Here is a 12,773-nt window from a genome sequence, read left to right as displayed (position 1 = left end):
TTCAGAGGTTGTATATGGAGAGGAAACCTTTGACATTTTGAAAGTCACTGAGATGAGGATAATTGTATTTGAAGACTGGAATCACTTATAGAATCATTACTTACTGTCTATCCAGTTGTAGACCCTACAAAACCAGTCAGTTGAAACAATTGTTTTTTCACAGTATCATTCTGCTAAGAACCACTTGCTAATTACTTCATCTATGAGTTATTTTGTAGCACAAATAAATTTACATGGACTTTTAATATGAACTATACAGTTTGTTACATTGGTATATTTTTTGCTGGTATGTTTTTTGAGAAATTTCTCTCAAGTTCACTCCAAGTTCATGCCAGTGTGTTTTTATCCATGTCATAACATTTATTAGCATGTTACAATGAATAAATTATTAGCATTCATTTATATTTACATAGTAGCCAGTTACAACATTTTAGACTGCAGATGTTAAATGTTAATATTTTAAAAATATAAAAAAAAACTAATTAACATTATACCCTACTTATGTCAACAGCTAAGCTTTTTCATACAAGTATTTTTGACATACAAATATATTTGACATTTTTGGGGCGGCACTGTGGCACAGCAGGTAGGTGTCGCAGTCACACAGCTCCAGGGACCTGAAGGTTGCGGGTTTGATTCCTGCGCCGGGTGACTGTCTGTGAGGAGTGTGGTGTGTTGCCCGCATGGGTTTCCTCTCACAGTCCAAAAACACACGTTTGTAGGTGGATTGGTGACTCAGAAGTGTCCGTAGGTGTGTGTGTGTCTGTGTTGTCCTGTGAAGGACTGGCGCCCCCTCCAGGTTGTATTCCTGTCCTGCGCCCAATGATTCCAGGTAGGCTCTGGACCCACCACGACCCTGAACTGGATAAGCGCTTACAGATAATGAATGAATGAATGAATATACTGAATGATTTCACATATAAAAAGTTTGTAAAATACCATAAACATTATAGAATCAATGTATGTACTAAGAGATATCAAGAGAAAACATTAACCTTAGGCGCAACAGGAAATATTTAATCATATTATATGGTAGCACCAACCAGGCAGACCGAAAAATGTGCCCTTTATTTCACAAGAAATTCTGGCTTGGCAGGTGTCCACAACCATTTGGCCTTATAGTGTCCTTAGTGTACTCACTTCAATAAAAGCTAAACTAATATATGAAAATTCTCAGGACAATTCAAAACCTTCAGAACTGTAGTGTACTTTATTGTACGGAAGCACATAAATCTGCCAAAGACTCACTAATAAAGAGATCATTTACATTATTAACACTACTAGAGTAAATATACTGATAATAAATGTGTCTCGTCTGACTCATCAAGTTCCTAAGAATGAGTCCATAGCACTTTCACACAACAGAAAAGAAAGTAAAATTCACTTTGTAAAATAAGCCATGTTTATTCATTGATCAAGGCATCAATTCTAAACCTCTCTGCTTGTGAGAGAAAAATAATGACATCATAAATCAAAAGATCTCACTCGCCATCATGGAAAAAACAAATGCTGCCATCACGGTTGATTTGGTTCTTCAACACCCTGTGTGTGTCTTTTTTTCCTGGAAAGATGTTAATCGCAGAGTCATTTTACAGTTACAGAAGACAATGAGCCAAATGCTCCTTTCCGCCCTGCACTGTAAATGTATAGTAGTGGTCGTTCAGGCCAAAGCCCCTGGTCAGTTCAGGCTGAACAGGTCAGATTACATTCTCTTCAGGAGAATTTACACAGAGAGAGAAAATTAAATGAACTCTGCTACGACTATTGCACATATTGCGTACACATACGTCCATGTACACGCACACGATTTCAGAAGTATACACAATCACAATCAAATTCATTCTCACAAACCTGCAGCAACAGGCTCATTCACTCATTCACACCCCATATTCTCACAGCCCAGTTGAAACATTAAAATATCTATCTCTCAAATTAGTGCCACACCCACAGTACAGTAAGGACAAATAAAACCTAGCAATTAAAAAATAACATGGAAAAAAAAAGAACTGCATGAATATGAACATCTTTCTGCAGCAGAACAACAGACCTTTTAATAGCCTTATTGTGTCCAGCTCAGACCAGTGTGGCCAAGTCCAGTTAGAGTCTTTAAGTGTACGTTGTATTTATGCGTGTGTGCGTGTGTGTGTTTGTGTGTGTTAAAAGGAGAATTACTGTTGCCTCAAGTTTCTACATAAATCAAAAGTTATAATGTAAGCAAAAGCATTCAGAGTGATTTGATAATAAATGTTTCACTGTGGAGAAATGTACACACAGATGTCTTACAGTGGTGGTAATAGGTAGACAGGGGATTTTGAATGTATAATGCACATATACATGGCTAAAATGCTTTAGGACATTTCACATCAAACCACTCTCAATGACTCAGTTTACAGCATAACCATTCACTTATGTAGAAATGTAGAAATATCTGTACAATTCTCCTTTAAATGTATCTGAGGAGTGTGTAAACAGTCCTAAAAAATGGTCCTTTGCTGACAGACTGAATAGTGGTATAAAACTGAGAGTGAAGCTGCAAAATCTGTACATGTGTTGTTTATTTGTAAATGTGTTTGTATGTGCATCTGTTGTATGTGGGTTAAAGCTTTGCTGGATTCAGTAGGTGGTGTTTGGTGCTTCACGGGTGGAGCTAAAGAGGAGCTCTGCCTTTGAACTGACAAAGTATGTCACCAAGAGGGACACAAGCAAAACAGCCACGCCCACTACCAGTGTCATCATCTAGACAGGAAAGAAAGAACAAAGAAAAATTAAATTAAATATATATATGCATATATATCAACTGCAAAGACGTGGGCATCCCTTTCCAAATTAATTATTCTACTTATGTGTGTCTGAATGTGCCATAAACTTTGCAGATACGACAATTTATGAATTAATGTAATACATTTTAAGCCATACATTACCATCCTCTACAGAAATAGTATTTCTGTTAATCTATTGTTAATGTTTAATCTTTACTTTTTTAAAAATACAAACATTTTAACAATGGAAACCCAAACTTTAACGTATCCCATGAACTGGCCTAGAGTGGCTTGCAAGGCCCATTATTAAGACATGACATAAATCGAACTTCATAAAACTCTTTATTTTGAAATGTATTTCAGGTTTTCATCTTTACCTCTAATTCAGGACTGGCCACTAGAAAGATGCGCGCTCGTATGGTCTTCCAGCGTGACTCTGTCCATGTGGAGTACTCCGTGGACCCATAGTCCAGAAGGTCAAAAGCAGGGGACAGTGCTTTGACACGGCGCACAGGTGCGCGAACACAGTAAGGCTCTGTTGTGCCATTAGCTGAGACAGGCCCAGACACCCAGGTGTAGAAATACAGCTGTGAGAAGAAATAGAGAGACAATTGCTTTCAAATGTTAATACCAGAGGATACAGCATACATCAGATATGTGCTTGAAAGACTCATAAAAAGTATGCAGTGATTTGATGATTGTCCATCCATCAATTATCTGTAACCGCTTATCCAATTCAGGGTCACGGTGGGTCCAGAGCCTACATGGAATCATTGGGCACAATGCGGGAATACACCCTGGAGGGGGCGCCAGTCCTTCATAGGCCATTCACAGTCACTTTTGAGTCGCCAATCAACCTACCAATGTGTGTTTTTGGACTGTGGGAGTAAATCGGAACACCCGGAGGAAACCCACGCAGACACAGGGAGAACACACCAACTCCTCACAGACAGTCACCCGGAGTGGGAATCGAACCCACAACCTCCAGGCCCCTGGAGCTGTGTGACTGCGACACTAACCTTCTGCACCACCGTGCCGCCCTTTGATGATTGTCTAAGCTAAAAAAAACATAGCCAATTGCTTTAAACTAAGCTGTGTTTTTTGTTATTATTTTACCAGAGCTTTGAAACAACAGTGGATTTGGTGTTTACAGATATCCTTCTATTCAAAGAGGTACACTGGTCATGTTTAAGTGGAAATAACAGCGCTAATGTATTGCTGAGTTGACAGACTTTCTTAAAAATACTTTGATGTTAATTCCTGGAAAGAGTGAGAGAAAGAGTAAGAAAGAGAAGTAAAAAACTGTACACTGTGGTTTAAACAGTGTTACTTTATCTACAAGTATTAGACCTACGAGAACGTCAATGCTGAAAGTCTGCACCTTCTAGCACAAAGTACACAAAAACACACAAGTGTAAATCTGCTGTTGGTTAGAAATATACTTACATCTTTGCTCTCTCCAGGAACGCTTTTGGGGTTCTGGCACTGGCTCTGGTTAAGGTTGGTGACAGTGCCGGTCATGTTGGCCAGAATAAACTGCACAAAGCTTGTAATAGTCTTCACTGAGTTATCCAGCCTCAGGCCGACATAGTACTGAGGTGGGCTTGACTCTGCAGAGGAAACAGAGGGGCAAGCAAAGAATTAATGATGAAAATTAGTATGCATATTTTGACAGTGTAAATGTTTAGGATAAAAAAACTCTAAAAAAAAACCCAGAAAAGCCTTAGGATTATAGCTATTGACCGAACCTAGAATTGAACCACGTCCAAGAGCCTCTGGGGGCAGTAGGGAACTGAACCAGCTGTTATTGGACATAATCAGAAATCCATACAGCAACTTGGCCACCTGAGAAACGGTAGGCAGAGAGGAATACAAAGTATGAGAGAGAGAGAGAGAGAGAGAGAGAGAGAGATGAGAATCTCCAACTTCAGTTTCAACAGAGCTTAGACGCCCCACTCCTACTGGCATCTGATCATGTGAGGAAAGAATGACTGTGTCATGTGACTCACTGTTTTAGTGTCTGCTGTGATGTTGTTCAGATATCGGTCATCCCCTCCAGCTTGTTTATAGAGTGAACGAGCTACCACAGTGGCCACTTCACTAAGAGACTACAGTGACGGAGAAAAAAGAAAAACACAGAAATTAGGCCTGCTGCTGTAGTAATTCTAGCTAAACAGTTGGTCTGGTGGTAATGGTGGCTATGTAAATGATACCTTGGCTGCTTCAGTCTCATACTCTAGTTGCTGCTCTGGGGTCAGGTCAGGGGGGTAATTCACGTTCATATACGCAGCTGTGTCATAGAGACTTTCATAGTACCTGTATCAATTACGCAGAAACATCTTATCCAACAGGGTTCATCTTAATGTAATTCCATTTTTGTGAGTAGGGTGTTACAATGGGACACTGAGCAACAGCTTTTGTTAACAATATGATACTTTTGTAAATGCTATTGTTCTAAGTAACTGATAAAATAAATATTAATATATTCAGTGTTTATATGAACTTAATTTTTGCCATATAACGTACAAATTTTGTGTTTATTGAATTGAAATACCTGAATAACTTAGTATTTTGAATAAGTACTTTAAAAATTTGAACTAAATACAATAAATTATTCAATTTCTAGGTGCAAGGATTTTCAAAGGTTTTTTGACACTGTGGACAAGATGGCTGATGTTAGATATTCCATAAGTTTGACTTTTTTTTTCTTTATTTCACTGATTATTTGGCTCACAGTTGACTTTTCTCACTAGGGTGAGGGCAGTACCTGTTGTTGAAGGATGACTGGTGGTCAGCGAGCACCAGGCCTGGGATTGGCCGAGAGCGCAGGAAGCGCTGGAAGGATGAGGGAGGCAAGGCCTGAGAGGTATCGGGCTCCTTCAGCGTGAGATTGAGTGAAGAGGCTACGGAGGTGATGCTGGACACCAGCGTTTTAACCTTGAGAAGTAAAAAACAAAAACCAAGGTAAAACAAAGTGAAACAGGACAAGACAATTTGAATAAAAAGCTAGTTTCAGCTTCATTGAACTATATGCGGTTCAGAGTGCTAAAACTGGAAAATGTGGTGAAACCAATAAATAAATCACTGATAATGACACCAGTTCTTTTCATTCACTCTGTTCTCATTCTCTTTCTGTCCTTGTGCTGTTTCTCACTCACCACATCGTCCACTGTGGTGTTCTTACGAGACACTGGGTCTGTATGCACCCACAGGTTCTGTCCACTTCGCAGCCCCACCTACAAACATACAACCACCAAACAGTGTTAGATGTGTGTGTGTTTTAGGGCTAACTCACAAAACAAATATACCTAAATATGTGTCTGTATCTTTACGCATGAATATGGGGGTATGGCATTAATGTTCTGGTGAGAGCATCCTCAGCCCCATATGCAGCAAGATGTGATACTGTGTGCTGTAGCAGCTTTCCGTTAGAGTCAACATGAAATTTCAGGGTCTGAAACAGTGGGCTAGCATTCACTCCCCTCTTGCATCAGTGAGCCTTGGGCACCAATGATCCTGTCACTGGTTCACCAGTCTTCCTGCTATGGACCACTTTGAGTAGGTACTCACCCCTGCATACTGGGAACACCCTACAAGACGTTTTGTAGGTGCCCCAATTACCAACATTATGACGTTCACAATTTGGGCCTTGTCAAAATAACAGAGATTCTTACATTCACCCATTTTTTTCTCTACTTCAAAGACAGTAACATCAAGAATAGGCTGTTCATGGTTTAAAACTCCCACCCCATGACAGTTACCACTGTAGTAAAATAATCAAATGTTATTCAAATAATCGATTGGTGGTTTTAATCCTATAAATGATCAATTAAAATGGGTCATACGTAGCAAAAAAAGATTTGAAATCACCCTTCAAATATGTAACTGCAAGATGATTTAAGAATATAACAGCAGTGATACTTTTTAATTAAAAATATTTAAGTTTAATGCAGAATTAATTTAATTAATTGTTTTTGTTTATTAAAAAAAGCAAATACATTAAAATAAAAAATAATTTCTAACTACACCTGTGTATATATTACACCACAGGTGTGTGTGTGTGTGTGTGTGTGTGTATGTGTGTGTGTGTGTCCTAGAAATGATCAGCGCAAACCTGTCCAATCTCCATCATTGAGTGCACGTTATCCAAATCGATCACAAATTTCTCTTTCTCCATATCGTACACCATTCGGGAACTACCAATGTAATCGAAGGCTTCCTGAAAAGTGGGAAAGAGTAAAAAATAATAATAGGGGTCAAACCTACAAACATAAACACAATGCATGTGTCACTTGGAGACACATCCAAAATCACAAGGACTTATTTTTAAACCTATATTCAATGATAAAAATCTCAAAATAATTAAATTATATATAGTTTAGAAATGAAAATTTGATATGCAAATTTGACTGATTATTATGGCCAATTATTCAAATCTGACGAAGCTGAACTGCCAACCTTTGGATATATTCTTACAGCACCAACACTCACCCCCTGGAAGAAGGTAAAAATGATGTTGCGTGGGGGCTGAGCTTCTTTAGTGACAGGGTACAGAGCCTGAGCTGCAGCCAGTAGGGTCACAATACCAGAGACAGTTCCCTCTGCTGATGGAGCGATGTCCCAGAAAAACGATCGCCCATCCAGCTGAGAGTGGAAGACAAGGAGAGAGAGAGAGCAAAAGAAGGGAGGGGGGGGGGGTGGTAGCAAGAGAGCAGGAGAACAACCAGTGGACAATAAATATCAGAGGAAAACAGTGAGTCTGCAAACAGAATAAAACAGAATCAAATAAAATCTTTATCAAAAAAATTATTTTATCAAATGTAGTCATCAATTACTTGAATTTAGCAATTTCTCATTCACACAGAAAAAGGTCATTGTCTAAGAAAAAAAAAAAAAAAAGAGTGGTGTTCAGAGCCTGAACAATCCATCTTTGTCTACTACTGAGGGAAGCTGTGTACTCCTGTCACAAGTAAATGCATGCTCACACATGCACACAGACACACCCTCACACATACACACACAAACTGTGTGTGTGTGGCCCGGTGTTTCTGTCACCAATACAAAACAAATATTTCCAGACATTTTTATATAAGCTACCTTGAGTGTGAGGAAGGCTCTATATAAATGAATTATTTAAATTATTTATTAAAATTATTTTGGACAGGGCCAAATAATATAACCTAAATACACTAAACATTTCCAACATTAACCTTGCTTTTTAAACCCCAAACTTTTTCAATAAAACAATTTTAAAGCAGACAGATGTTCTCACCCTGGTCGCTGCTATGACCACACTCTCATTCTCCTTGTGGCCCTTTTGGCTGTCATTAAGGGGCCGGATGGAGGCCCACACATTGTAGTCACCGAGTGGATCACACAACTTCTCTGATGATGCAGAAAAAGAAAGAAAACAAAAATGGAAAGTTGAATGTTAAGCTGTTAGATGCTATATATGAGCACACACTTCAATCACTTATTATTAAGGCTAGACAATTTACATATTAGATTAATTGTAATTACACAAATGGGCAAATTAGCCTAAATCAGGAGAAAGTACTGTCACCCAGATAAAATATGACTTGTTAAGTACCTAGTTGTTCTAGAAATGCAGTGGACTTTCTTAAAACATCTGACATCTATCAGCACAGGAACCAAAAACTGCACGTGTATAAATCTATTCTTCTCTTTTTGGATAATTTCAGTCTAAAATGAAGTACAAAAGCTAAAGATTAGAAACAGAAACAGAAATGTATTCACTACTAATTACCACTAAACTAATCTACATTCATTCATTCATTCATTATCTGTAACCCTTATCCAGTTCAGGGTCGCGGTGGGTCCAGAGCCTACCTGGAATCATTGGGCGCAAGGCGGGAATACACCCTGGAGGGGGCGCCAGTCCTTCACAAGGCAACCCAGACACACACACATTCACTCACACACTCACACCTACGGACACTTTTGAGTCGCCAATCCACCTACCAACGTGAGTTTTTGGACTGTGGGAGGAAACCAGAGGAAAACCTGGAGGAAACCCACTCAGACACATGGAGAACACACCACACTCCTCACAGACAGTCACCCGGAGCGGGAATTGAACCCACAACCTCAAGGCCCCTGGAGCTGTGTGACTGCGACACTACCTGGTGCACTAATATTTATTCATTCTTAGCTGAATATGTATTTAACTCATTACTATACAACACTTGTTACTAAATAGTTCATAGGAGCTACTACAAATGATGGGCTTGACATTACTAACAGCATAAGAAAGATGTTGTTTAAGGTGTTACCTGTTTGTTTTTGTTTATGTATTTGTGTGTGTGTGTGTGTGTGTGTGTGTACGTACCTGGGTTGACGCTGAAGCTGTTCTGCAGGTCAGTTCGCCTCATGCAGGTCACAGTGTCGGTGACAGCGTGCATGTGAGAGAACAGCTGCATGGCACACAGCGGGTACTGAGGGGCACTGCCATTCACTCGTGCATTGTGTTGCTCAAAACACTGTCAAAAAAGGTTTTTTTTAAATGAAAGCCCCAATTTACAAAAGATTCCAGACTATAGATGGCGTTTTTATAAACAATAAAGGTTTAATATAAAACGCTTAAATATCTGTACTTACACAATCTTAAATCCAGCACCCACCCCCCAACACATACTCTCCCTTTTACACTGTTGCTCATACACACACCTTGTGAATGATCTGGGTCTGATTATCATCTTTTAAAGAGAAGATGGGGAAAGTGAAGTCTTCATAGGACAGGTCATTCCCCAGAGGGTTCCATACTGTTTGGTTACAGTTGGCCAGTTCAGGACCATACTGCTCTCTATACACACCTAAGTGGGAACAAAAGTACATTTCAAATATTCAGAACTTAGCATTACACTATGTATATATGTACCTACAAAATGTATTTAAAAAGCATTTCTAGACCAGGACTGGAAGGGCCACACGGAAATGGCCAAGACCAACACAAAGTTGCGCACCTGCTTTTCTTTTTTTTTTCCCAAGCAAACACACAGCCCACGCAAACGCACAAACTCACCCATGTTCTGATTGGGGCAGGATGTGTGTGGGGAGAAGCCCTTATCTGGAGCTGTGCTAGTGTGTATCACAGCTACTCCGGCCACCCTGCTTGTGTTCTTCATCTTCATCATCGTAGGCCTATACATGTGAAAATGGAAAACACAAAACAGGCAAATTTATTTAATTTTACAATGAAATAAAAATTCTTGTGCTGACAGGAAATGTAATTTAACACAGTACAACACGGGCTAGGCAATCATCTGAAGGCTAGGAACAATCCCACATTTCCTTGTGTGTGCACATTTGTGTCTGAAATGTAGCTATGTAACATTACAATAATGGCATTGCTTTTTAAAGGCTTTATGCATGTTAAGTGTTTCCCCAGTGTACCTGGTGAAGAGGGCTGACTCCATGAGGACCATGTAAGGAGGATGGGGCCCAGTGCTGAGAATCCACTCCAAGTCTGCATCTGTCTCCAGAACATGAAGGACACCTGTGTCTCCTGATATAGAGGCTTGAGTACACAGGCAAAAAAAAATAAGGCATACATTAAAAATCACACAACATTCTGGAAAACCATTAATCCGACATCCCTTCTGAAACTAAGGTTACTGATTGGTGGTATCCTTTTTGCGGCAGTAACAGCCTCTACTTCTTTGGGAAGGCTTTTACCTATATTTTAGGAACACTGCTGTGAGGACTTGGCAGCTGTGCCAACTTTGTAGAAATCAAAATCATTGGGATACATTTTATTGGTGCTTGTGATCTGAGCTAATCAGCCAACCTTTAAGTGCACATTTTCACAAAATCATGTGCCAATGGAATATGACACTTTTGCTTTCAACTAGAAATCCTTATAACACACTTATAACAATCTCATAATTGATGACTTACATTGGCAGCCTATCTGATGTGTGGCGTTGAGAAGTCGGACACATGGGACAGTGTTGGTGAGCTCAATGTAGATCTTCTTCTCAACAGAGCTACAGTTCACATCTAGAGCAGGAAGAAAACATGCTTAAGCTCATAGCTTGTAAACATGAGATAACAGAGAATTCATTCATTCATACATTGTCTGTGAGCGCTTATCCAGTTCAGGGTCGCGGTGGGTCCAGAGCCTACCTGGAATCATTGGGCGCAAGGCAGGAGTACACCCTGGAGGGGGCGCCAGTCCTTCACAGGGCAACACAGACACATTCGCTCACACAATCACACCTACGGACACTTTTGAGTCGCCAATCCACCTACCAACGCGTGTTTTTGTACTGTGGGAGGAAACCGGAGCACCCGGAGGAAACCCACACAGACACGGGGAGAACACACCAACTCCTCACAGACAGTCACCCGGAGCACCACAGAGAATTCAAATAAACACTTATAGCCCGATACCTAACAGAAGTCAGAATAGGCATTGCTGTGCTCCATACAGATACAAGGCCCATTCCTGTCAACGAATGAACCCTTAAAATACTATCTTTGCTCATTAAAAAATGACATATTCATTCATTCATTCATTATCTGTAACCGCTTATCCAGTTCAGGGTCACAGAGGGTCTGGAGCCTACCTGGAATCACTGGGTGGGGCACTAATACATCACAGGGCACTATACTCTTTCTTGCTCTCTCTCTCTCACACACACACACACACACAAACACACAGATATTTTCGAAAACCTTTTTTTTTTTTGGACTCTGGGTAGAAACCACAGCACTCTTCATAGACAATCACCCGAAGAAAGGCTCACACTCACAACCCCAGGTCCCTGCAGCTATCTATACTTAGAAATAGTTTTTTTAAAACAATTAAAATCCCTTTATGCCTTAAAAAGTGTTTATATATGAATCTACATTTTCGCCTTCATTCAGTACATGAAGATCAACAAATATGCAAGTCCTACCCCCACCCACATCTCTGCCACTCTCTTGCGGGTACAGTATTGGTTTCTAGGTTTTATGATGTAAGAAGCTCTGCCTGTATGAACCTCCCTGATTGAGATTGTCTTTGGAAAACTACAATTTCATAGAAGAAATGTTAACCATTTTTACTTTACATGGTATAAAATAACATAAAAATATGCTACGGAGGGGACTTTAAACCCAAACTTGGGGTCTGTCCAGTAGGAATGCCACACTGTTCTTTTACTATTTGACAGGTTTGCGTTTGGGCTTAAGTTATATGGCTAAACTGAGAAGTCCTACTTTTGTGGAACAGCCCCCTGGTTCTTATCATTTTAACAAAAATTCAGTGTCTGTTCTTACCTCTACAGAAATATCAAGGACACGTTTTCACAGCAAACATTTTGAACGACTTATACAGACAAGTGAATACCCACTTTAACCTTAAAAATCAGCCATCTGAGAAAGAGAAATGTGTACACATTTACTGAGCAAGAATTGGGAGAAGCCTTAACGAACTCAACACTGGGAAAGCCTTCCTTTCCACCTTAAACGCTACAGTGGGTTTATTGTGGCGTTAAGGCGCTACAGGATCACTGTTACGGCTCTTAAGGTGGAACTGAAATTCTAAAAAATGAACCGTCGTGCTTTCCTGGTTCAAGACAGGGATTTAAGGAGAAAATGGTGTTTCACTCATATATACACACGGGAATTAACAACGAAATAAAGTATTCTTATTAAAGGCGAGCGATAGTTACTTACACGTATAAAAGAAACTAAAGACCAACAGCTGAAGCCATTTGAAGGATTCTGGACCCATCTTCTCCCTTTCAACTCAACACCAGATAAAACAAAGGAAGCCCTGCTCTATTTTTTCCGGGTCCGTTTTTGGTGTGTCATGTATAATGTTCATTTACTGCCACCTGCCGTACGATCACTTTCGCATCACTAATCAAAAAATCTTTTTAGTGTAATTACAGGACAAACAAGTGGACAAACCTCTAACGTTCTCTATGTTTTTATCACATACGCTTTTCACATGTACTAATTAAACTATATTTATAACATTCTATCAAATATTCTGGGTTTATCACT

General features: G+C 39.7%; 1 protein-coding gene across 1 annotated transcript; it reads right to left on the bottom strand.

The window, feature by feature from the left end:
* Nucleotides 1–1,200: 1,200 nt before the first annotated feature.
* Nucleotides 1,201–12,578, bottom strand: LOC136678753 (nicastrin-like). Its single transcript, XM_066656881.1, has 17 exons — nucleotides 12,441–12,578; nucleotides 10,677–10,778; nucleotides 10,173–10,296; nucleotides 9,802–9,920; nucleotides 9,447–9,592; nucleotides 9,109–9,259; nucleotides 8,032–8,144; nucleotides 7,251–7,403; nucleotides 6,874–6,978; nucleotides 5,918–5,995; nucleotides 5,527–5,696; nucleotides 4,973–5,075; nucleotides 4,769–4,867; nucleotides 4,508–4,604; nucleotides 4,206–4,369; nucleotides 3,137–3,346; nucleotides 1,201–2,736 (listed from the first exon to the last, which is right to left on the bottom strand). Exons 1-17 carry the CDS (start codon nucleotides 12,496–12,498, stop codon nucleotides 2,614–2,616), a joined length of 2,115 nt encoding a protein of 704 aa, XP_066512978.1. The 5' UTR covers nucleotides 12,499–12,578; the 3' UTR covers nucleotides 1,201–2,613.
* Between the last annotated feature and the right edge of the window lie 195 nt (nucleotides 12,579–12,773).

This window comes from Hoplias malabaricus, chromosome Y (genome assembly GCF_029633855.1).
Source record: "Hoplias malabaricus isolate fHopMal1 chromosome Y, fHopMal1.hap1, whole genome shotgun sequence".
In the NCBI taxonomy this organism is placed as follows: Eukaryota; Metazoa; Chordata; class Actinopteri; order Characiformes; family Erythrinidae; genus Hoplias; species Hoplias malabaricus.
The sequence above is the reverse complement of the archived record's forward strand: the minus strand, read 5'-3'. Positions and strand labels throughout refer to the sequence as shown.